Raw genomic sequence first — 26854 nt, 5'->3', positions numbered from 1 at the left:
AAATATGGGTATCAAAGACCTGAGGATTAAATTTGAATTTGCAAAAAAAATGAGAATTGAGAACCAGTGGCAGCGCCACGGGGGAGGCAGACCCCCCCCCCCCAAAAAAAGTAATTTTTTTTTCTGCTCGTCAGCTGATCCCAGCCCGAAAGGAGGGGGGGGGGGGCAAAATAATTTTTCTGTTACTACCCCCCTACACATAGTAGATGTGCTTTGTGTATGATGAAGCATGGGAATAATTTAATTACTAGTAATTCTTAGCTGTAGGCCTAACCTTCCCAAAACTTTTCATCTTGTTGAATGTTGGTATACTTTTCAGCACTTATTCTCTTTCCCTCATTTCTTTCTCTGTTTTTTCAATTGTATTTTTTAAATTTCTATATATTCAATTGTTAGGGACTTTTTCAATCATATTTTAATTTCTATTTATTCAATTGTTAGGAGAGGGGGTGGGTATTTGTTTTATCAGAAAGCAAAAGCCTGCGTGATTGTTTTCAATGTGATTTTTTTTATTGCAATATAATGACATTTTAAAAACATGTACAAGTGAACAAAAGAAAATGTGACACAATCAAGTTTTTTTCACAAGAGTTTATTTGCTGTATCAAAAGGTAAATTGCAGATTTGAATTCCATTAATTCATTTAATTCCAATAAAACGAGAATATTATGTAATTGCTTGAACAATTAAACTTCAGAGATGAAAATTAAATAGGATGGTCATACAGAACTAAATGGAATTGTCAAGAACCACCCTTGATTATAATGCAGAATAAAATTAGATTAAATTCATCCATTGAGAAACAAAATTGAAGTAAAGATAATTTATGAAAAGGTACAGGTAATGGGCAAGTAATTGTATTGTCAAAACAAAGTAAAACACAAAAGCAAATACAAAAATCCTTGTATAAAACATAACTTTATATTTAATTTATGAACTATGAAATGATGAATTCTATTTGCTATGAAAAAATACAAAGTGAGGGTTCTTGTGTATTTTGCAAGAACAGATCAGATTCCTTGTCATTGCCCTAGTAATCCACCCCCCTTACTTTAATGAGAAAATGTCAAGACATGTACATGAGTAAATGATTTCATATAATATAAAATATCGTGGAAACAATCCAGCAAGTTTTGTTGATTAAAATGTAATAATTTGAATTGTGTAAAAAAATAGTCAAACTTCCAAATACTATTTTTTTTTAAATAACTACAGGTAGCCTCTGTTGAAGGTTAAAATGTATATCTTCAGTACATGAAGTGTCAATCTGGTGACCTGTACTCCTGGCCTGATGGCGAGGCACAATTCTACCTCTATCCATTGGGTCACCGATCTTCTTGAAGTTCATGAACTTGTAACCTGAATGCAGAGAGAAATATTGCATGTTATTTCCAATAGTCAGGTTTAGTGTACAGTGTAATACATTTTTTACATTTGCCAGTAAGAAGTTTACCATATAGTTTTTAACTAAAGGAAAAGATTGTACTTTGCAGTTTTATACTTGAACATTTATTAGAATAGCTTAGTAGAAATAGTACATTTTACTCTCTCATTCACAACTCTATGTTCAAACAACAGGTGTAAGTTTTTTTATTCAATTTGTCCACTAAGTACTTTACAATTGTCCTTTTAACATGCTGGAACTTAATGTTTTATCCAATGCATCTATTCCAGTGATGACATGATTATATTTTAATTAAAGTCACTTAAAACTACATTACCATGTAACTGAGGTAAAACAAATTAGAGTAAACAAATTTAACAAGTTATATGTGTAAGGTATTAATGCATTGTCCATGAATTGCATGCCAACTTTGTCTTGTTTTGTCTTGAAAAACCATAGCTTAGAAGAACTAAACTAGTACCTTTTCCCTACATCTTTTTCACCCGAGTATTGTATCAAAGGTATCAAAATTATAATCGTGTACATGTATGAATAAAAAAAAAATTACCTGTTCATTGATATGCATTTCAGAAGCTTGCCTGTAGATGTTGTATTTCTACACTTGAGTAAGATGAGTTAACTCGCATTTAGTGTGTTGATAAGTAGAATGTCAAGTCATACTATTCAATATGACCATTACAAGGACATGATGTCCATGTAACGGTGGTATGTACATTTGAAAGTGATATCTTGAAGGAGATATTTTAAAGTAATAAAAGATTTGGAGATCATAAGCTAGCACTCTTGTTTTTTTCCCTTTAGACAGAAACATATGTTTCAAGAGATAGACGGAAGTGGAACCTTGAGGATTACCGTAGTATTATTTTGAATATAATTTATCAATAATTTTGTACATTTTTCCTTGTTTAAACTCTAATTTAAATTGCTTTTATTTGCAAAGAATTTGACATGAAAAATGTTTTTCTTTAGTATAATCAATTGATCTTGTGCAAATATTCTAAGGCATAAAGTGGAATTTGGTGTGTATTGGCCATTAATGGACCTTAACTTAACAATGCTTCAAAGTATACATCTGTTACTGAGACATGATGTCCATGTAACGGTGGTAACACCAAAAATAGAAGGTTAGGCCAGAAAGAGTAATTGAGTTTTTCCAAAGAGAATATTCCATTCTGTTGAGGCATGACTTCTCTCAACTATTTAGTTCTACATGCCATCATAAATTCAATTTTCTAGACTGGTGAGAAAAAAGAATGACACAGAACATGGCACTGGTATACACACAGAGCATCAAGTTCCATTTATTGATGCTAAATCTATCAAAATATATATGCCATGTTGGAAAGTGTGGAATAAATTGACTAACAATGTAGTTAGCAACATATTTATCAAGAGTAATGGAGATCAACCCCTTTATTTTTACAGTGGGAGAGCGTAGTCTTAGCAAGGATGATAAATGATGTCCATGTAACGGTGGTATTTTGTCAAATCTTGTTTCTCAGTTTACTCCAATATGCAGGGTGGTATCAAATGCTTGTAAGTGGATTTAGTTGAAGGATTGTCCCATGAAACATATAAGAAATAAAACATTTCATTTATTACATTTCTATTTTTTGACCCTGATGTCACAATTTTTGCCCCAACCCCATGGAATGACCCATGTACTAACCTCGTACAATAGACCGTGTTTGACCACTCACACAACATGCAAGGTTAGTAATACTAACCTCGCACAACGCATGTGGTTTCATAGTGGACTTTGACGTTTTCATTCATCACACGAATGTGAGGGAATGAAAAACGCCAAACATTTCAGTATTTCTCCACTAATGGAAATTTGTTTTTATGATTTAACTTTTTTTTTAAATGAATTGGAAATTATTTATAAAAGTGTTTTTATCGCTTACCTCCAAGTCTCAACCAGGATACTCCGTTCGATCCGTCCTTAATACTGCGGTGGAAAGTACGCAAACAACAATCGAAAAGCAATTTTTCGTATCGAACATTCTCAATTCAAGTCGTCAGCGCATAATAGGAAATTGTACCAAAAATCAACAGGTTGCATCTCATGTATATACTTATTGGTAAAGTACGCCATCTTTTGACAAGATGATGATGAAAGTGGATTGAACGAGCAAGAAAATAATGCTGATCGCCTAGAATGCAGCTAGCTTGCAACACCGTAAACAAAGGTACGGTAGGCACTTAAGAACCAAGTTTGAAAGGACACTCGTAAAATTACGTCACTCTCGCGATGAATAATCATTAGATCGTGGACGTGCGTGTTCAATAAAAACTCTCTGCATGCATGCACTCAGTGTGTATTGAACACGCACGACCACGATCTAATGAATATTCATCGGCGAGAGTGACATAATTTTACGAGTATCCTTTCAAACTTGGTTCTTAAGTGCCTACCGACTTTGAAATAATATCGCGCGCCCTCTTTAGGCAAAAGTTGATATCAACGCTGATCAAGAGGCATCTACGTGAAGATCACGAAAAATGCTCTTATTTTATTAAAAAAAACAGCAAGGAGAATTCAACAAACGATCCATATGGTTCGGTAAGTGTCATAGCTCAAATATAATGCTTAGCTACGATGTAAAGTCATAGTTATTTTAGTAAAAAGGGTGTGAAAGATTCGCGTGCACCGGTGCATATGAATCCTTCACACACGAGACGATTTGAACCCTTGAGTGGTGTTTGACCCTGGATTTCGATGTAGTCGGCAAACATCGCTTCATTGCTGAAGTAATATTTGCCGAAACTCCTTCTCGCTACGCACCGGGGCTCTTGCCGGTAAGTAGCAATAGTTTATTAAATATGAAAATAATAATAAAATAATAATCATTAAAAAAAAAATTTCGCTTACCTCGGCCTCGAAAGTGACTTCGCTTGTCTCTTCCACAGAATTACAAGGAAGCCCGTTGGTGGCGCTAATAATTTCACAACCTTGATTCAGCTCCTCGGTAATTTTATGACTGTATCTAAATTCTTTGAGTGCGCAATCCTTATGATTAATTTACTAATTATGGGCACCAATGAATGAAATACCTTCAAACACATAATTAAAGATTATTATTGGTGATGATAACACTTATTTGCAATTAATTTAAAAAGATGACTGATAAAAAAAAGAAAATAATATAGTGCCGGGAAAGAAACCAGCAGTACAAGCTTTGACGACATCAATAATACGTATACGGTATACCAAAGTCTATACAATGAAAAGATTGGACACTTCACGGACTTTGCCTAATGCCTTGCGTCGATATGCGTGTAAAATAGTGTAGGTGCCTATTCTTTCCCTTGTCGTGTCTTTGATATGAATATCGCGCGCCCTCTTCAGGAGAAAATTGATATCCATGCTGATTGATTTCTATCTCCATGAAATCTTCACTAAAGATCAAGAAAATATACATATTTTTAGAAAGAGGAGCCGTGGTGTAGTGGTTCTGACTCTCGCCTTGTAAACAGAGGGTCGTGTGTTCGAATCCCACCGCGGTCTGGCGTCCTTTGGCAAGGCGTTAATCCACACTTTGCCACTCTCAACCCAGGTGCTAAATGGGTACCCGGTAGGATGTGAAAGTCATTGTAGCTTGTCCAGTACTGTGTGCGCCTCACAGGCGACTGACTGGAATACTCCCCAGGGAGTGGAGGATGTGTACACATTGTGTGTGGGAATGACTGATTGAATCCGATGACCGGGGTAATAATATATCTGTAAAGCGCTTAGACACGTCGTTCCGATGGATTAAGCGCTATATAAAAGCGGATTATTATTATTATTAAAGAAACTTCAAGGAGAAGTCACGGAAGGATCTAAATGATTCGGTAAGTGTCATAGCAGGATGTGGAATACCAAATCATACATGATGTTTTATGTGGGCAAAAGCCCACTGTATTTTGGAAGTGTCGTGTGTGTCGCGTGCGTATGACTGATATTCCTTCGCACGCGAGATGATATGAACCCATGGGTGTAGTAGAGGTGCACGGCCAATATGGGAGACTGTCTCCCATGAGTGAGATTATTCTTTTGTAAAGAATTTGGGTATCCAAATTCAGAGACTGTCTCCAGTTTGGGAGGTCAATTTCCTTCATTTGCATTTGCTGCAAAAGGATTCCTTGGCGGAAAATAAAAATGTGATTAGCAGATTCCTCATGAAAAATTACCCCTTTTCACTGTCTACTTCAAAAATTCACTGACTACTTTTGTTTTTATAAATTACGCTTTTGTTGGTGTTGTTTCTTTTGTTCTTTCCTAAAGCAATGTGGGAAATTGTCTCCCATATTGGCACTGCGGGTAGTCCTACCTATAGATTCCACACAGGCAGGGTGGTTGCAGTTATCAAGTGCAAGCACATAGAGGCAGGCTGTTACTTTCACTCGCCTTACAATAAAGAAGCTTAGTGTTTGGAATCAAGTTCGCATATATCAAGTTGCAATGTCAGGCAATTCAAATGACTTATTACAATTTTGGGACTTCTGATTGCTCATTGGGTGATTTCAAGTTCAGTGTTGACCTTTTGGTGTTGGTGTTAGGTCAGTTTTTTCACGATTATAGCACCAAACATCAAATGGAGATGGTCCAGAAAAGTCACTCACTAGTTGTTTAGATGTCAATAATTTGATCTGGATCAGTTTTACAAACTCTGAATAAGTTTTGGAGCTAGGGGAAGCAATCCAAATTCCAACACCAAGGCCAACACTGGACTTGAAATCACCCATTGGCCTCTTCTGGAAGTTAATAATCGGTAAGCTTCCATCAATTTCATATTATTTTACAAATGAGTCTTAAAAACAATTCCAAACAAATCTATTGCAACAACCCCTTTGATGTATGTACCTAAAAATTGCAACTGATTAATCTATTATGTTATCCTTTGTTGTTGGTAGGCATGTAATTGTCGGACAGCCAATCGGGTGAGCTCCAATCCTGGAGGGCAATGCAGTTATTGTTCAAAGCCCAGCTCGGCCCCTGCTGGAGCTCCTAAATCAGCCCCTCCCCCTCAACCCCCACCACCACCACCGCCACCAACTGCACCAAAGAGGTAAGTCTGTTGAATCAAAACAAAATTGAATTGAAGGCTTGCATTAAATTATAAAAAAAAATGTTTGGTCAAAATGGCACAATGGCAGAACTTTTTTTTAGGTGATTCCCTATGTATGCTTTATAGACTAATTGAGAAATTTACTGTATAGGCAGTGCTTCTGTGAATGATTAGTTTCAGTGAACATTGTGAATTAAATGCCAGTAATTGGAAAGTTGCTTCACAATTTAAACTACGATGAATTAGTGTGCAGTGTATCCCAAACACTTATGAACCAAAATCAAGGGATGAATACCAGAGTAATAACACAGATGTACTCTATCCATGTTGATTTTCACATTAAAACATAAAATGATAGGTTTCATTTAAAACATGTCTAAAATGTTGCCAAACATTGAAAAAAGTAGTTTATAGAAGACTATTAATTCAAGTATTCCAATCTTTGTGTACGATATGTTCACTTTGTATCAAAGTGAGATGATCCATTGGTGAGGTACAGTCAAATGAATCCTTGTGTTGGACTAATTCATGCTCCAGCTGTGATACTGAGGGGGCTGCGTAAAGGCCACCGCACACCACACGACTGTTCGCGATCCGATTTTAGAACAAATCGCATTTTGCTAATTTTCTGAAAATATGAATGGAACATATCATTTTATTTGAGGTTAAAATTAATTGAAGAATACTACTATATAACCATTTTAAAAGATTGCTAGCCTTTTTTTGGAGTATAGGCCAAATTAGTTTCAAATCGTAGCCAATCTTACGACTGCTGTGACGTCATTATGACTAGATATTAAATACGCTTTTATTCTAAGAATGATGATAGCATAGTCACAGATTTGAACATAGGTATTCGTACGATGATTTAGAACATTACACAGTAAGATATTCCAAGTCTCAATTCCAGCATCATATTCTACTCCATTTTATTCTGAAATCGTGTCGCAGACCAATCGTAACTGGTGTGCAGTCGCCTAATAAAACATACCATGCAGTGAATACATAACCAAATGTATTTGTATGTTTGTGCTCTAAATCTTCATTCCATATTATAGAGGCATTGAATAATATGAAGCAACCCTACTCCATTCTGACTGGGGAGTCAGCAGTTACCCTTCACCTTGCATACTTTTACTTTTTAACCCCCAAATAGGCAGAATCAGTAACTTCCCCAGGACAATCAACAAGTTTGAAAATGGAAAAACGGGCACTGTTTCAAGGGGATTGGGTGATCGGCTGTAGGAAAAAGCGACAAGACAGACATATGATGCACCACGCCGTACACCGGGGTACTGCGTTGTGCAGCGCCATCTCGTGTTGTAATAGTGTACAGTTACATTTTTGTCATGGTGATCACGGTCGTACGATTGGTGCGACAATCATGACAATGAATGGGGACAAAGATCACAATGCCTATTTCCTTTCTTTGATACAATCTAATGCCAATATAATAGTAAGCAAATTGTGTTATACTTAAGAATTTAACTTTAAGTATACTTTTCGACAGCTAAATAATTGAATTGAATTGAATTCAAAGACATAAGATCAATAATGACAACTACAGGTATCATTATTGAACAGCGAAGATTAGAACAGAACATGAAAATTAGAATAAAGTTATCATTTGCATGCATTAATTGTTACATAAGATCACAAAAAAGAAAAAAAAAATCTGTACAAAACATCAAAATATACTTGTACACATTTTTTGGTAACCCAGGGTACAGCGCAAAAAATAAAACAAATAATTCAACAAAATGGCGGATTATTATTTGGTACCCCAGGGTACCAAATACTGCGTCATATATACACATGCACAAGATTAGCCAAAGATTGCATGTTTTAACAACACGTGTTTTGTGATACTCTTTTTTTAAAAAAATTGTATCAAACTGTCAGTTTAAAGCATAGAACTGAATGATCTTTAATTTTACACAATATCATTGTAAGCTGATTTGATTGTTTTGTTCTTGTAGGTCTGGTGGTGCAGGGAAGGTCATCATGGGTGGTCTATTGGTAGGAGTAGGAGCAACCGTTGGCACGTTAGCCTACGCCAAGGCAAACCCTGAATTCAGGAAGCAAGTGGAGAGTAACTGGCCCATGCTCCTGGACGTCTTTCCTTATTTCTTTGATGAGGATGCATCGGCGGATACCGGCAAGTCTAAAGCAGATCCCATGTCTCTTGGAAAGAAACCATTGATACCCGTCAGGTAGGTCTTAACATGAAAGTCCCCTTCCGCATCACCAATCCTTGAGGCTGGTTGCTTATTCAATTTTATTGAACAGTTGTAGAGAAAATGATGATTTTGATGGGTTCTTGTATAGGGCTGATGCAAAAATAGGAAATGTCTCACAATTTTCAAATTTTTAGTTGTGTCATGTAGTATGTTGTATGGTAAAGATAATCTATGTTGATACCCCAACATGGTCAATGTTCACTTCCCCCTCTGATATTTGACCTTGATCATGTGATCTGAAACTCGTGCAAGATGATCAGTGATACTTTTTTAGATACACCTATCTAGGTTCCATAATTTGCCATCATATATTATCTAAGTTTATGATGACATTTAAAAGGCTTAATCTTGATTATTATTTCAATGTTGATGACGCCGCTGTTGACATTGGAGAAGTAATCTCTCTCTGCTATTAGGGGAGATAAAAATGGGATAGTATAATTGAAATATAACATGCCAATTCATAAAAAGAACAAATTGATTAGAACTATATTGTCTAATACAAAAGGTCTACTCTTGTAGAATGAGTTAAATTAATAGTAATTTAGGAAAATGGAGGGGTTTTGTGGTCTAGTGGTTATGGATCGTGTCTTTCAGTGAGAGGGCATGGGTTCGAATCCAAGCTATGGGATGTTTTCCTTCAGCAAGAAATTTACCCACATTGTGCTGCACTAAACCCAGGTGAGGTGAATGGGTACCTAGCAAGATTAATTCCTTGAATGCACTGAACGCTTGAAGGCAGCTCGAGCTAAAGCTTGGGTAATAATGAAAGTTCATTCCGGAATAAATTATTTCTATATACATGTAGATGGTGATATATAAATTCCTATGTGACATCAAGAAAAGAGTTGGGAAAAATATCAGAGATGTTTCCTTTTGTCGTGAGATGATAGAAGTAGAATAATCATGGTGATTATGAATAATAAAGATGTTTAATAAAGAATCTTTAGCAAGAGGACCAGATGCAAAGATGACATGAATTGGCATATCTGTGAAAATAGAAAAGGATTGAAATTGACATGAAGAACATGCAGAACAGTGACTGATGAGGTGAATGGTATCTATTGAAACTGAATCAAATAGGCCGGTTTACCAGGTGGATGTTCCTTTATTTGGAACCTAGTTACAGCATATTCATTCAACCTGCCAGTAATAAGACATTACTAGTGTATTTGGAATCCAATGTGTATGGATCATCTGTTGCTATGGCTGGCAATTCCTTGACATTTTTTGGGGTTGTCAAGACTCAAGAGCAACATGTGTTCAGAAAGGTACATACTATTTTTATATGATAATCATCAGGACTAGGCGAATTTGATTTTAAAGAAGTGCAACATATGGTGGCCATGATGGGGTGGGGGGGGGGCTTTCAAAGAAGCGCTTTTAGTGGGATATTCAATAAACCAGGTGTGTTGCTATGTCAGTACATACATTATCTTTTGATAGACATGAAGTACCCAGATAGAAATTACCATAAAAACAGCAACCAAACCATATTGGTCTGTATCAAACTGAACTGAATAAATGTTTAAAAAAATCTAAATATCCAAGTATTTATTCCTACATTGTGTTGTCTCCATCATGCTAGTATTTATCAAGCGCGCATCTCTATTTCTTTTTCTTTATAGCTCACCAAAAACTGTCACTCCTGTTAGTGAAGCACCTGTATCAAAACCAGTAAGTACATGTCTGTTGATATTCACTTGATGTAGTTTCAAATATGAGAAGATGTGTAACTAATACCTTGGTCACATTTGTTCTACGGCGGCCGTACGGCGAGTCGAAAACAGCCGTTTTAACATTTTTTGTACCAGCCACATACAGGTGGTTTGAATAAAAATGAATAAAACGACTGCTTTCGACTCGCCGTACGGCCGCCGTAGAGCAAATGGGACCAAGGTATTATGGAGGAACATGTAGTTCATGATTACTTTTTGTCTTGCCCACCAGAGGTAGGCGTCACAAACCATATGACACATAACTCTGCAACTGTAAGTCACTTTTCACCCAAACTTGGGTTGTATATGTACTGAGGAGACCTGCTTGTCATGGCGCAATCAGAGGTCACATGGTAAGGTCAAAGGTTATTTTGAGGTCAATGATATGACACATAACTCTGCAACAGTAAGCTGTCACTTTTATACCAAACTTGGGTTGTAGGTATACTGAGGAGACCTGCATGTTATTGTGTTTGGTGGTCTCATGGTAACCAATGCCAAACGTAAGTCTTTATGGAATGGCTTTGATATAGATTCTGGGTGATGAGGCTTTGAAAGGGTACTGAGCTCTTCGACATTTGGTTCACTTGTGGTTCCAAAAAGAATCTTGCATCACGCTTGTCCGTGCTCCATAATGTAAAAACGATTTCCTGAAGACAACAGTAATTGTATCCCAGTTGACTTCTTTATCTGCCTTGAGCATTCTATGAAGTGGGTGTGCCCCTTTTTAAGTCACATTTATTATTATTAGTAGTAGTATTTTATCTTATCTCCCCTCAGCCATCATTACAAGCCTCAAAAGAAGCAGCAGTGAAGCCTGCCAAGCCTTCAGCCACCAAAGCTCCAGTGGCTCCCAAAGCCTCCGAGGAGCTGGAGAACTCTCTCAAGAAAGAGGAGGAGGCCAGGAGGAGCAAGGAGCTACAGGAGAAGATCCTGGAGCAAGAGATCGATGAAGCTGCCAGTATTGCAGGTCAGCACAGATCCCAACTGGTTGTTTTGTTTGTTTGTGGGGAGAGGGTGTTAATGATACCCTTAGTTTAATTAATACCCTTAGTTTCATGGAAAATGCTATTTTCTCAAATGTTTGTAAATATTTCACAGAGATCCTTTCGCAAGATATTGAAGAAGTTGCCATTAGCACTGATGCAAATTATTCCTTACAAAAAAATATTTTGTAATTTGTACTTTTCAGGGTAAGAGGGGGGGGGGGGTGGTCAGTTTTCTTCAGTTTCAAGGGAAATACTCCCCCCTTAAAGAAAGAAAAAATTATTGGAGATTGTTGAAGCTGTTAATATTCATGGTTAGGAGAAATTCGAATGTTTAGTTTTCTTTTATCTTTTTTTAGTACAAAGTATTTTTTGGTGATTCCAAAGTTTTACAGCATACGCCAATTGTGAGATGCTTCATAATCAACATTTCAAATCACTTAGAGACAGTTTCTTCAATGATCCATTCTCAGGACCAGTGCTTGTCTTTATCTTGAATTATTTTTTAAACCGTCTTCCTCAGCTTACGAAGCAATTGTCGAGAGATGTGTTTCAGACACGGTAGAAGCCACAAGGATTGCCATGGACTCTAAGAAAGAAGCAGTAGAAGCTACTAAGCAACATACAGATAAACTCAAGCTTGCTATGGGGGATAGTGAGGTCAGTAAGGTTTCTTTATGGTCACCTGGGGAGTGTTCTATAAAGCTGTTTGTAAGTTGAGAGCGACTTTAGGAACGACTGGTGATCCTTTCTTGTGGTAAATGATATTCACCATTAAATGTTCGTGGGTGATTATTTAGCATGTAAGAAATGTTCACCAGTCAACCTTAAAAGTCACTCTTAACTTATGAACAGTTTTATGAAACACCCACCTGGGAAGCGTTTCATCAGACAAGTCCTGTTTTATCCGACAGAAACCATAGTAACAGTACTCCTCAGCCAATCAAAATTTAGGAAACTTGTCAGATCTGACGATTTGTCAGACTAAAATAATGATGAAACTCTCTCCCCTGCGGAGCAGTTCATAGTAGGGATACATCCCAAGAAAGTATGATTTATCCGAGTTACCATGGGAACTGTGTTTCTCAGCCAATCAAAATCAAGGAAAGTTGTCAGATCTGACAACTTGTTGGACAAAAGTGTTGATGACATGCTCTCAGTGTTCAGAGATCCATATTGTGGTAGCATGCTAATTTTGCTAATTACTGAGCCATTTCTCATTTTCAGAATTCTTCATTTGTTTTTTTTAATCATTTGTCATATTATTCATATTAATATGTACCAGCAAACAATAGTTATTTCATTGGATTATGTTTATACTCATCTTGTGAAATTGGAATCAATGTCTCAAATCAGTTGGTTTCATTCCAGTTGTTTAACACCACCTTAGCATGGCTTAAAATATGACCTTTGCCAACTCTTTCACACATTAAAGATAAACTTTATCTGACATTGAAATTGACTTAGAAAGAATTTCCAAACACTAAATTATCCCTCATTAAAAGTTTTATCTTTATGAGACGCTTTTTTTCTCAGAGGATAAAAACAGCACCATGGACAAGTCATGCACTTTCTTTTAAGAGGATGACTGTTATTGGCTAATCCGGTTTCTATGTCTTTTTTCGCTGATACCCAGGAGGAGACAAGTGAATTGAAAAAGAAACAGTGGGATGAGGTGGTGGTAGCAGCTGAAAACAAACTGAAGATAGTAAGACAGGCAAGCAAAGAGGAAGCAGCAGCAAGGTCAGTTGTAACACAGGCTTACATTTTTTTAAAATTTTTTTTTGAAAGGCAATGAATATATATTGACTAGCTTTGTCCTAAATTATCTACCTCCAAGTGTCTATTATTTTCTTATACTTTGTTCGTAGCCTTTTATAAATGAACTGTTGTGGTTTTATATTTTCATTGCTCATAAAGTAGTCAAAGATCAACTTTTATATTGATGATGTAGTTATGATTTATATTCTAAATATTTGTTCTTTATTATTACTCGTAGATAAGCAGCTTCCAATATTATTTTGTACCAATGTTTCATATCACCACTGAATGTGTTCATGTAAATCTCCATTTATGTATTTAATGTTTACATGCCCCCTAGTATAACAGTATTATTATTACCGATGAGACAAAATAAATAAATAAATAAACCAAATCAACAAATGAATGATTAAATGAATAAACAAATAATGTTTTAATTTATGTTTATTGACACAATAGGATATCATTTACACCCATGATGGCAAGCTGCAGATTTGTTGAAATTGAAAAATATGAGAATAAATTACAATGTACCTTAATAAATTTGAATTAAATGTGTTTACACAATAATGGCTTGACTGTACATAGTCATGGTGGAGATGCAGATGAGAGATTAGAGGCTTTATAGAATGATGGTACAGAACATTTTCAAATTAAAGGCTGATAATCTATCACATCACCGGTCATTTAGTTGATAAAAAAGTTGTTAAGGTGGGGATGGTTTATCAAGAAACAAGGATCCATGTTACTATCTTATAAAACATGATAATGCTCATCATTTCGCTTGGGCATTAATGTAATTACAAACACTTGATTCCTTTACCCTTGTCTATGCCTTGGGGTTATTAGAACTGTTCCATAGGTACCTCATGCATGCAATTCTTACCAACAACGCCCATGATAAATTTCACGTCGATTGTGCTTAATAAAAAAACCTTTGACAGTGTTCCATCAACCCTTTTCTGGCTCCCATTTCATTAATACTTGTTATGATAACAAATGTATAATTTCTCTATTATCGATTATCAGCCAATCAAATCGAATGATTTCAGTAGCTTTAAACTGTCATTGCGTTTTATCAATTACAAGTTTTATGAAACAGGCACCAGGAAAAGAATTATATTTTTTATTTGTTATTATCTTGTTTGCTGTCATTTTGAAATAAGCATGACTGAGCGATCCCCTCCCCCCGCTTGAACAATATTTACACAATAATTTTTTTATTCCGTATCTTTCAGGGAAGCGTTGGCCAAGCTAAGGGCAGTCTTGGAAGAAGCTAGACAGATCAAGACCTCTAAGGGACAAGGCCCTAATCTCACTGGAGCTCAAGCTAATCTTAATCAGATGTCATACGACCTGGAGTCTGCTACAGCTGAGGTATGTTGGTCTTTGTACCTTGTGATATATAACCTTCAGGAATTCTGGGTGTAAAAGTATATAACAGGAGAGGGTGACACCACATATGCCTCGGAGACAATTGCTCCAAGCTTTATTTCATTTTAGACTTTTTTTGTATTTCCTTATTTTCTCTTATTTTTAATCATTCCGCATTGGGAGATTAGCAGAAAGTTCCACTGATAACTGATGTTAGATATGGAGAGTTTCATGATCAATTGGAGGATATCAATCCAAATGGTCAGTATTGAACGGGTACAGAAAATTCAAATAAGTTTTGCTGGACAAATAATATAGTTAAGCTAATTTTTTGGGCTCTACTTTATTAAATAGTAATAATAGTAATAGTTACATTTATTTATTGCTTAATACTTAATATTTCTAAGCACTTTACATTGTAATTATTATTACCCCAGCCCTGGGATCCTGGCTTGCCTGCATACAATGTATCTATAATCATGATTGTCATGATTGTTATTATTATTGTTATGATGATAATGATGATGATTATTATTATCATCATTATTATTATCATTAATCATTATCATCATCATCATCATCATCAGCATCATCATCATCATCATCATCATCATCATTATCAATATTATCATCATTATCATAATCATCATTATTAGAATTGTTATTATTAATATATTATATGATTATTATACATTTCAGGTTGCCATTGCTCAGAATGAAGCCCGTATTCTAAAGAACTACAATGAATTGATTCAGAAGGGTAGGGAAGATTTCAAGAAGGAAGTTCAAAGCTTGATGCCTGAAGCTAAGATTGGCAAAAAGGGTAAGATACTTCTAAACTTACATTCCAGGTGGGTGTTTCATAAAGTTGTTTGTAAGATAAGAGCGACTTTAAGAATGACTGGTAATCCTTTCTTGTGCGCTAAACCATCGCCCATGCATATACCATTTACCACAAGAAGGATCACCAGTCGTTCTTAAAGTCGCTCTTAACTTACGAACAGCTTTTGTGAAACGCCAACCAGTTGTAGTAGGAATGATCATAGACCATAATTATAAAATATGAATAATGTAACTAATTCTGAATATCATCTAATTGTATACAGTGACCTATGTAAGGCCCCCCCCTCCATTTGTTTTATTGCTCAGTTGATCATATTTGAAAAAAATATCTTCACTGCTGGATTATTTATGTTTTATGAGCAAAAAAAAAAAACCCAAAAAATTATCTGAACAGGCCTTCCAAGTGTCTGAAAGTAATTCTGGTATGAGTAATTCTGCTCAGTAATTACTGAGGTAGGCTTTCATGAGAAAGAATGCCAGTACCTTAATATCTTTTCTAAGATATATTGTGTATAGGACTAGTTGGTTGTGCATCAACTAAAATACTAAATGTATGCTGATACTCCACCAGATGAATTGTGATTTGAGTTTAATATTTGAATAACTGTCTGAAGCTGTAAAACAATGAAATCACCAAAGTGGTAACTAATTGTTATCGAGTAGTTTTTAAATGCTTGTGAAATCCTTTACCATTTTTTTTCATATTTTTTCGGAAATGTTAATTTAGAGTGATGCTTTCCATCTATTCCCATATCTTTTGTTCAACCTGTCTTTTGTCTTGGTTATGCATATCATCAACTAAAATACTAAATGTATGCTGATACTCCACCAGTCTCAAGCTGTAAAACGATGAAATCACCAAAGTGATAACAAATTGTCATCGAGTAGTATTTTAAATGCTTAATGTGAAATCCTCTACCATTTTTTTCATATTTTTCCTAAATATGTCAGTTTACAGTAATATATGCTTTCCATCTATTCCCATATCTTTTGTTAACCTTGTCTTGTTTTTATTCTTTCGTTATCAGAGGCCATACTGGATTGACATTAATTGCAATGATTTTTCTAAATATTCTGATTACAAAATCTCGTTTTGCAAGCAGAATATTAGAAAAATTATTACAATTCCATGTCCAATATAGGTATGACCTTTGATAACATGAGATCGAACCCAAGATGAACAAATAGAAAATTGAAGTCGAGTCAAAAACGCAGCCCCACTAGCATTACCCATTCATGCTGGCGAAAAACGGCCAGCATAAATAGATAACAAGACCAGTATACAGTGAAAAGGTTAGGTATGTTGTATAGTCTTGTGTTGTACATGGCTGTATGGTGATGTCATGATATTGGTTACATGTGTCACTGTATACCGGCCTTGCTCGCTCAACTGCTCACACGCAAGGCGGAGGTGAAACCCCCTTATATACTTGTCTTGATTAAGGTGATTTCTGTTAGAGTTAGTAGACTTTAAACACGTCGAGTGGAAACATTTGTAGGCTATGAATATTTAACTTGGATGGAGCCAATGAACTGTTAGGCTATTATTTAGAATCACAATACATATTCTAATAAAGCTTGCCAGCCATTAATATATATATGTAGATTTCAACTCTCTTAATATTTGTGAATGGATGAAAGGAAATAGCTCAGTAATCCATTCTTTTCATGTGCAGCATCAGTGGGTTATTGTACTAGTGCTCCATTGTATTCTAGTTGCTATGTAGTGTACAACAGTGAATCACTGAAATGTGAATGCTAGTTTAAAGAAAAAGGAATGAAGCATTTGAATGTTCAGGTCTCTGAATAAGCCTGTTTGTAGTTCATTTCTGAACATGATCAGAGGAAAGTCATTTGTACTAAAGTGACATGGTGGTTTAAAATCTAATAAGATAAGCACCAACTTTGATGTCTTTATTAATCATATATTCTTTTGAAGTGTGGTTGTCATTGACATAAAAAAACAACAATGCGTCCACGAATGACTGGTATTTGACAGTTTGCCAAGTACATCGTTCAACATGCTTTGAAATGCATTCAAAGTAGGAATTGGTGTGCTATCCTGGTCACCTGGTCTATGCTATTTCTTCATCCTGCTATGATTCGGCAGACTCAGTACGACTTTGCCTCATGAATATTAATATAACATAATATAGAGTAATTCCAACACACCGATCAGCTCGCCTGGTGTGGCGCGATCGGTAAAACCATGTGCTATTGTGAGGTCACTGTGGCCAAAGATCCAGTGTTCTGGATTTTTTTAAATTCATGTTTAGATCAAATGTCGTATTAGTTAGGATGGAAGATTTTGTTCATCCTTTATCGCTGCATGAATGTCTTTGCCTGGGGATGCACTGGTATTACATAGGAATACACAACCGTAGATACTGTTCAAAATGATGGTATTTACTCATTGAAGTCTCAAAACAAGCGTGAATTTACATTCTTTTCGGTGTAGGAAATTGAATAATAAAATAAAGGTCACATTTTCAGACACATTATTCTTCATGGAAAATTCTTTTGCAAAATGAAAGAATACAAATAATAGAAATCGAAAAGTCTTAATGGAGACAATGTTAGAGATAAACATTGCTCGTTTTCTAGGTAAGAAGCTAACGGAGGAAGAGCTGAATGCCTTGATAGCCCACGCCCACCGCAGGGTCTACCAGCTGCAGAAGGAGCTTGCTGAGCAACAGGCCATGGAACAGAAGAGATTGGCCGTTGCCATGGAGAAACAGAAAGAAGAAGACGAAGGGGTCACCAAGTCAAAGGTCGCGGTTGAGCTCGAGAGACAGGCTGCTGACCTGGCCGTTCTATACCAGAAGAAGGTCAGTTTAGGAATGGGAAGAGTATCTTGATTAGGTGTTAGTCATAGGCCCTTAGCCAGAAGTCAGGTTTAACTTAAAGGACAAGTCTACCCCATGATACAGTTGGTTTGAATAAAAAGAGAAAAAGCAAACAAGCATAACATTGAAAATTTTAACAAAATCGGACGTAAAATAAGAAAGTTATGATATTTCAAAGTTTTGCTTAATTTCACAAAATAGTTATATTCATATTCTGATCAGTGTGCAAATGGACTGATGACATCAACTCACTATTTCTTTTGTATTTCATTACAACTTTCTCCTCATTGCCATATAAGTTTTAATTCTGATTCAAACAATTAAAAAAAAATAGTGAGGTTTGACATCGACTCCCTCATTTGCATATCACCGAGTAATAACTGTTATGTGAAAAATCAGCAAAACTTTAAAATGTCATAGCTTTGATTATCAAACACCCGATTTTGATGAAATTTTCAGTGTAATGCTTGTTTGAATTCTCTTTTTATTCAAATCAACTTTTTTTGGGATGACTTTACCTTTAACCATGGTCAAACTGTTGAAATTGTCAAAAAATTGTTTACATTTCTAAGGTTTACTGTGGTCTTTCCTCATGCTTTAATGATGAAGAAACTTTACCATTTTCCAGAGTCTAAATTAAACCCAATTTCAGAATACAGGCAATTGTTTGAAAATAAATGCTGTTAATTATTATAAGTGGATGTTTTGGGTTATAAAAAAAATCTTCAAAAGTTGCTACAATTTCATTCTTATTGTCTCACCTGCGAAGCAAAGTGAGACTATAGGCGCCGCTTTTCCGACGGCGGCGGCGACGGCGGCGGCGGCAGCGTCAACATCAAATCTTAACCTGAGGTTAAGTTTTTTAAATGATGTCATAACTTAGAAAGTATATGGACCTAGTTCATAAAACTTGGCCATAAGGTTAATCAAGTATTACTGAACATCCTATTAGAGTTTCATGTCACATGACCAAGGTCAAAGGTCATTTAGGGTCAATGAACTTAGACCATGTTGGAGGAATCAACATCGAAATCTTAACCTGAGGTTAAGTTTTTGAAATGTCATCATAACTTAGAAAATATATGGACCTAGTTCATGAAACTTGGACATAAGGTTAATCAAGTATCACTGAACATCCTGCATGAGTTTCACGTCACATGACCAAGGTCAAAGGTCATTTAGGGTCAATGAACTTTGGCCGAATTGGGGATATCTGTTGAATTCCCATCATAACTTTGAAAGTTTATGGATCTGATTAATGAAACTTGGACATAATAGTAATCAAGCATCACTGAACATTTTGTGCAAGTTTCAGGTCTCATGATTAAGGTCAAAGGTCATTTAGGGTCAATGAACTTTGGCCGAATCGGGGGTATCTGTTGAATTACCATCATAACTTTGAAAGTTTATTGGTCTAGTTCATTGAACTTGGACATTAGAGTAATCAAGTATCACTGAACATCCTGTGCTCATTTCAGGTCACATGACCAAGGTCAAAGGTCAATGAACTTTGGCCGAATTGGGTGTATCTGTTGAATTACCATCATAACTTTGAATGTTTATGGATCTGATTCATGAAACTTGTACATAAGAGTAATCAAGTATCACTGAACATCCTGTGCGAGTTTCAGGTCACATGATCAAGGTCAAAGGTCATGTAAGGTCAATGAACTTTGGCCATGTTGGGGTTTTTTGTTGAATAACCATCATATCTCTGTAAGTTTATTGGTCTAGTTCATAAAAAGTGGTCTAGTTCATTAAACTTGGACATAAGAGTAACCATGTATCACTGAACATCTTGTGCGAGTTAGAGTAGTATTCATAGTCAGCACTGCTGCTATATTGAACCGCGTGATGCAGGTGAGACGGCCAGAGGCATTCCACTTGTCTTTGAATTCCCATCTATTTTCCATATTCCCTGTAGGTTACATTAATTTAGTATGAAGAAATTGAAGGACTCTGAATGGCCGTTTTCTGCATGTGGGACTAATGTTCATACTTTTAGTGGTAGTTTGAACAGATCTGAAATTAACTACATGAAAATCATGCAGGATGTTACTCTTTAATATGTCCAAAAACTTGGTTAAGATTTTGATGTTGATTCTTCATACATGGTTTTTGTTTGATGACCCGACCTGTCCTGAAAATCAGCAGGAGAACACTTATTACATCTGACTTTCGTGCACTAGGTCCATATACTTTTTATGTTATGATGACATTTCAATAACTTAGTCGACGACACCACTACGGAAAAGCAGGTATCAGACTCCTCAGTATGTTTTCTGTAAATATATTTATAAAAAAACCCATGTTTCATATAGGGATTGTAACATTAGTCTCGCTTTAACATTATGAAATTCAAATGGGAAAATAATAAGACCTTTTCATCTTTAGACTTAATTAGCTGAAGAGCTTTGGGATCCAATGTTCATAAGATTTATCCAAATTTGAACTACACACATGGCCACATTTTGGAGCCTTGGGTCATGTTTCATAATGGCAGCAGATTTGCTATGCAGGCTGGACAAAAATGGAAGTTTGAATCATTCTCTTTCTACATTCACACCCATCTTTGAATAATAGGAAGAAGACCTGATGGCCGAGGCTGAGCAGGAGCTACGGCTTCAGCTGAGACGGCAGGCCGCGGCGCACAGCGACCACCTCTCGGACGTACTCAAACAGCAGCAGCAGGACTTTGATCGTCAGCTAGTCGTCCAGGATGGGATAATCAGAGATCAGGAGAGGGATAATTACTACCAGCAGCTCACCGGGGCGATGGCTAAACTCAAGGGTGTTGAGGCTGCAGTAGAAGGTAAACACAGTCTCTTTTCCTGAAGTTAGATCTAATATAAGCCTTGGTCTAATGCGGTGGTTAAATTATGGACCCGGGGGGGCCACTTCCATTCACGAGTGGATACCATGCGCGACCATGGGGTCTCAAAAAGCACCCTAAACACGTAATTTCCATATTCTGAAAATGCACCCCTTAACAAGTATTGGCGGTGAAACCCTACCCTTAAAAAGTATTGGAAACAAAACGATACTCTTGGCAAATATTCCCTGAAATGAACCCCTAAACAAGTACAGGAATGTTTTATTGTTACGGGTCCTTCGGTCGTCGGCTTTACCTTATTTGGTTTAGTACGACCCCACCTTCTACACCTTGCGCAAATCGGACTCTAAACACGAAGTTTTGGGGCAAAAAGGACATCCTTTATAAAACATTTTAATTTTGTTTTATCATCCCCGCAAATTCGACCCTAAACAAGTAATTTTCCTCGCGAAATAGATACCCTTTTTCCATTATTTTTGTATATTTGACACCCTTACCACGTTACGTACGTAACGTGCCCATCGTGAAAAAGACATCCTTTTTACGTGTTTTTTTGGTCGCGCATGGTATCCACTCGTCAATGTAAGTGGCCCCCCCGGGATTATGGATGACCAGACATAGCACCAATCTTTAAAGTGTAGATGTTCCATTTATCAGCTTAACCCTTATTAAACTGACAAATTTTGCTGCTATGCCACCGGTCAAGTCTTTTGGCCAAATTTCATGTTGATTCAATTTTGCTACAATTTGTCAATGGCAGGACGCTTTAAGATAGGGATAATTAATACCTGAAGCTCACTTAGGGCGATGAGTAAACTCAAGGGTGTGGAAGCTGCAGGAGGTAAGAAGAACTGATAATAAACCATGGTCTAGAGTGCAGTGGCACAATGCCTCAAGATAAAGAGAGGGATAATTACTAACAGCAGGTCACTAGGGCTGTGGCTAAATTCAAGGGTGTTGAGGCCGCAGGAGAAGTCTGTATTTGAATCATGGTAAAGAGTGGTGCAAAGACTCTGGCACTTATTACTGAAGATGAATTTTTGCTACTGAATTTTATTTAAAGCATTAGAAAGGATCCCAATGAAAGCAACTCAGTAATACAGTAACCCTAGTAATAATCATAATAGCACTCTGTGATAAGGACATTCATTATTGGAAGCTGTCTTGATATACGCACCAAATTTATGCAAATCATGGTTTAATTTAAAGTCACAGATTCAAAACTAACTTTGTGAATTTGGGCCTTAATGACTGTGTTATATTTTTCTTTGTACAGGGAGAGCTGGTCTTGAGCTACAGAATCAGAAAGCACAGGAATTGTGGTTAGCTTGCGAAACCCTCAAGAGGACAATTTCAACAGGTACAATATAGATTTTTGTTTGTCGGAAAAAAAAGGTCAAAACTTCCCCATTTGGTATGAAATTCTTGATAAAAGAAAAATTGTGTAATAATGCTCAAAACAAGTCAAATAGGGCTGTCCAATAATTTTCTTGGGTTGTGAATAATTCATCCTGAAAAATCCTGTGTCATATAGGTAAAAAAATGTGATGATTTATGCAACTACCCCAAAACTGTAGTTTTGATCCGATAATGATTTTTTAATCGCCCAAGGCTCTGCATTCTTTTGTTTGGAAAATGATTTATGAAATGAAAACTTTGTCTTGAAAATGAATTGGTATGTTCAGCATTCATCTGTGATGGGGACTTCTCATTCCAGCAACTCAGAATTTGAGCAAAAATTGAAGAATTCTGGAACTCTGTCATAACTTTTGTCATTTCTCTCCGAGATGTGACACCGCTATGATTGTCACAAATCGGTATTCTGAACATTGTCTTTTCACTCTCATATCTCACAAAGTTTACGTCCATCTTTTCGGAAGCAAACCAATCAAAATCATTGTTAGTTCCCAGTGGGAGCCTTTCTAGCCAATAGGAAGACCCCGTGGCAGCAAGGGCGTATCCCCCAAACAGTTGCTGGCATCGCATAACAATGCATATTTTGATGCGCTTAATTACAAAGAGAGACAGGGAGCTATGAAGGATCTTAGAGAAGTAAAAAAGAAGGAAAACAGAGAGAAAAAATATGAAGGGCCTAACTAATTGTAGCATGAAAAAATAATACCACAATCTAATCTAAATAATATCATTACTTGCTTGATATTCAGTCGGCAGGGTATCAGGATATTTGGTACTAAAAGATATGACGGCTATCCCCCTGTCATAACTTTTGCTTGTATAAAAGGATTACGTGCATTTAAAGCGGCATATTTTTGGTGCGCGCTAAAGATAAGAGACAAAATTTATGACAATTTTTGTGACAAAAGTTGTGACATCCACCAGAATACCGATATATGTCATATCTCTGAGAAAAGACAATGTTCAGAATACCACCTTTGAACTTTACCCACGTGATTTTTAAATCTTATGAGGGATTAAAACGTACGAATTCTCTAGGCCTGAATCTTACTAGTCTGCCAATGATTTTGAAAAAAAAATCCTGAAAGCCCTCTCGCCCCAGACTTTAAGCCCGCAAAATAGCCCAAGTTAAGGTTAATGGCTTGAAATTTCATATCAATTCCAAGGAACATCTTTGGTGTTGCCTATCTTTTATGATGCGCTATGAGCGGGGCGTTTCTAAAATTTATGGTAGACAAATTTGTGAACTTGCTTTTAAATCAGTTTATATAATTTCTTGAGATATCACATTATGTATTTTTTTTAATGAACAAATAAAATGTTTGCAGATAATTTATTTGAAATGCGTTTCAAAAGACCCTTGAAGTTTGATATAGATGGAAATTTAGTTCTTGATCCAGTTGGTTTTTCATTCTTTTGTTACACATTGGGGGGAAAAAACATCATGACTCTTTCAATATCTAGATCTGTTACATTAATGTCAATTTATCTTAGTGAGATCATTCAATCTTAGCTCAAAACCAACAAAGCTGATGATCACTAACACAGAAACAGTGTATACCAAACATTGATGGAATTCTTTGCATATTTTGCTCATTTCTCAGCAATTACGCATTTTCTTCCAGAGCCATTTGGCATATATTTGTATTTATACGTACAAACACTTGGGTGATATAGATTCTGTCCAAACTATCTTTAAATTTTTTGTATTGTAGGTATGCTAGAAGGAACATCATGGCAAGAGAAGCTGAAACCATTAGCCAATGAGGTCCAAGCAATAAGAGAAGCATCACCTAGCAACGAATTTGTGGATACTGTCGTCAAAACAATACCAGAGGAGGCTCTTACAAGGTATAAGGATGTGTAATTTATCATTTGACTGTTTTATTTATCTATGCTTATTTATGTTGGGGATTTTGTCTAGCTGAGAACTGCAACAGAATTTTATACCTACTTCATTTCCTTGAAATAATTACTGCAATTAGATTTTGGCTCCCACTCTACTTGTTCATCTGTTAATACTAAATGGGGAAAACGGTGACCTTTTTGATCACAAGACTTCTTTGAACTTCCAAGTGTGCGGGAATTATTCATGAAATCTGATAAATAAATGTGTGATCTTAAGGCTGGTTATTACAAAAGAATTGATCATCCAGATGCATAGTTACATAGTTGGTCTAGGACAGGTCTTGCCTCAACTATTCTGATGCCATGACTGTATATTCTTTTTAGGGGAGTGTACACCGAGGACTCGCTACGTCAGCGGTGGGACCAAACGCAACGGGTCTGCAAACGAGTCGCCATGATCGACGAGGCCGGTAGCAGTATGTTTACGTACTTCCTCTCCTACTTCCAGTCCCTCCTCCTCCTCAACGACCCCCTCCCGCCAAACTCGGACGACGCCGTCGACCCGTCCTCCCTCGACACCTTCAAGCTCGTATCGTACGCCTCGTACCACATGGAGAACGGGAACCTGGAGCAGGCCTTGAGGTATGCAAATCAGCTGACGGGGATGCCGAGGAGGGTGGCCGCCGACTGGCTGAGAGAAGCGCGGTTGCTATTGGAGACGAGTCAGGCAGCATCGGTTCTGTCGTCGCACGCGTCCGCGTCGGGGTTGGGAGGGTTACACTTCCAATGATTGAAATTCTAAATTATATTATCTAGATAGCATGTCAAAATTTTCTTGTGGATTGAGCCAGAGGATTCTCCTGTCTCACTTTGCAGAGCTAATAGTTCTTTTTTTGGTGAACAGTTGGAATTTGAAATTAATATCTCTGTGTAACATGTGGGTGAAATAGGAAATATATTTCTAAAATTATACACCCACGTAATGGACATGTATTGTTGCATTTAATAGATACTCGCTGGTTGTAATGGTCATAAAATGACATTCAACTTCATCAAGGCCATGCAATGTGATGTTACTTTTGTTGGACATTCTCTATTATAATAGTCATTGCCTATATGCCTCATTCTTATGGGTTGATACAACATACTAATTGTTGAATATATATTCAAGGGTCCAACCATCTTAAATGCAGTCACAGTTAACAAGTTTCTTTTAAAAAGCTCATTAACTTTTTGGTATTCAGAAATTTGTTGTACTGGGTATATTTATGGATCATGCATGGTGTTTTAACTATTTTTATTAATCGATTTGTTGTATGTTTGAACCCCCATTCTTACTTTATTGTAAGGCCGCACATAATTTCATAACCTAGTTGAAATCTGAAACTAGATTCTTTTAAATTTCTTTTAGTATTCAGTTTTCCCTTGAGAAATATAGAAGCTGTTATTATACGCCCTACCCCAAACAAGTTTTCAAAAATGGTCGACTAAATTTTTCGATATTTAGCCTTGCCTTCAAATTTCCAAAAGGGCACATTTTATATTACAGCATACTAGGCATTGAAGCCATTTCAGCACTGGGTCAAGAATCGGGGAGTACTTGATAGTTTTCGCTCTGCAACATACAACAGATCATGAACTTTGTCGAGGTCTTTGTTGAAAATTGGTAAATTTAAAAAGCAGAATGCGGTATTACTTGTTGTCAGCTCTGAAACTAGTTCACCAAAGGCCTCCCAGTTGACATACATGTACATTTAATGTGTTCTTGAAGCAAAATGATAAAAATCTAAACTTGTTCATGAAATCATTGTTTGTGTGTGTGACGGCATGCTGATGAGAATTGTGTAAAGCTGTATTGACCATTGTCTCTAAGAGAAATATAAATCTATGAAAGTGTACTTCTGTGGTTTTCTTGTCCCTTATAATGCAGGAAATCCTGCACATTAAAAAAAAATGTTGATTTGAATCAATAGAGAAAAATCAGACAAGCACAATGCTGAAAATTTCATCAAAATCAGATGTAAAATAAGAAAGTTGTGACATTTCAAAATTTCGCTTATTTTTAACAAAATAGTTATATGAAAGAGCCAGTTACATCCAAATGAGAGAGTCGATGAAGTCACTCACTATTTCTTTTGTTTTTTATTGTTTCAATTATACAAATTTGACGATTAGGACCTCTTTGCCTGAAGCACAAAAGTTAAAATAATGGAATTCCATGTGTTCAGGGAGGAATGAAACTTCATTTCACATGACAATGACGAGAAAATATTTGATATTTCATAAAATAAATTACAAAAGAAATGTGATGTCATCAACTCTAATTTGGATGTAACTGGCTCGTTCATATAAATATTTTGTTGAAAATAAGCAAAACTTTAAAATGCCATAACATTCTTATTATACATCCGATTTTGATGAAATTTTCAATGTTATGCTTGTTGAATTTTTCTGTTTTTTTTTGTCCTTTAAAATTCTTGTTACTGTTGCTGATTAGAGCTAAAAATGGCACTTAAATTTCTCATTGCGC

General features: G+C 36.3%; 1 protein-coding gene across 1 annotated transcript in view; it reads left to right on the top strand.

Moving 5' to 3' along the window:
- The window catches only part of LOC121424899 (MICOS complex subunit MIC60-like), a 35403-nt gene extending 9181 nt beyond the window's left edge, over positions 1 to 26222 (top strand). Inside the window, exons 3-15 of the mRNA XM_041620764.1 lie at positions 6305 to 6459; positions 8439 to 8672; positions 10328 to 10376; positions 11198 to 11387; positions 11927 to 12063; positions 13040 to 13146; positions 14403 to 14541; positions 15238 to 15361; positions 17986 to 18209; positions 20811 to 21039; positions 22337 to 22420; positions 24192 to 24327; positions 24709 to 26222. Coding sequence (XP_041476698.1) covers positions 6305 to 6459; positions 8439 to 8672; positions 10328 to 10376; positions 11198 to 11387; positions 11927 to 12063; positions 13040 to 13146; positions 14403 to 14541; positions 15238 to 15361; positions 17986 to 18209; positions 20811 to 21039; positions 22337 to 22420; positions 24192 to 24327; positions 24709 to 25114 — 2214 coding nt within the window. The 3' untranslated portion in view covers positions 25115 to 26222. The remainder of the gene's footprint in view (positions 1 to 6304; positions 6460 to 8438; positions 8673 to 10327; positions 10377 to 11197; positions 11388 to 11926; positions 12064 to 13039; positions 13147 to 14402; positions 14542 to 15237; positions 15362 to 17985; positions 18210 to 20810; positions 21040 to 22336; positions 22421 to 24191; positions 24328 to 24708) is intronic.
- Positions 26223 to 26854: the final 632 nt, after the last annotated feature.

This window comes from Lytechinus variegatus, chromosome 12 (assembly GCF_018143015.1).
Source record: "Lytechinus variegatus isolate NC3 chromosome 12, Lvar_3.0, whole genome shotgun sequence".
NCBI lineage: Eukaryota > Metazoa > Echinodermata > Echinoidea > Temnopleuroida > Toxopneustidae > Lytechinus > Lytechinus variegatus.
Note: the sequence above shows the minus strand (reverse complement) of the source record. Positions and strands in the feature narration are given on the sequence as shown.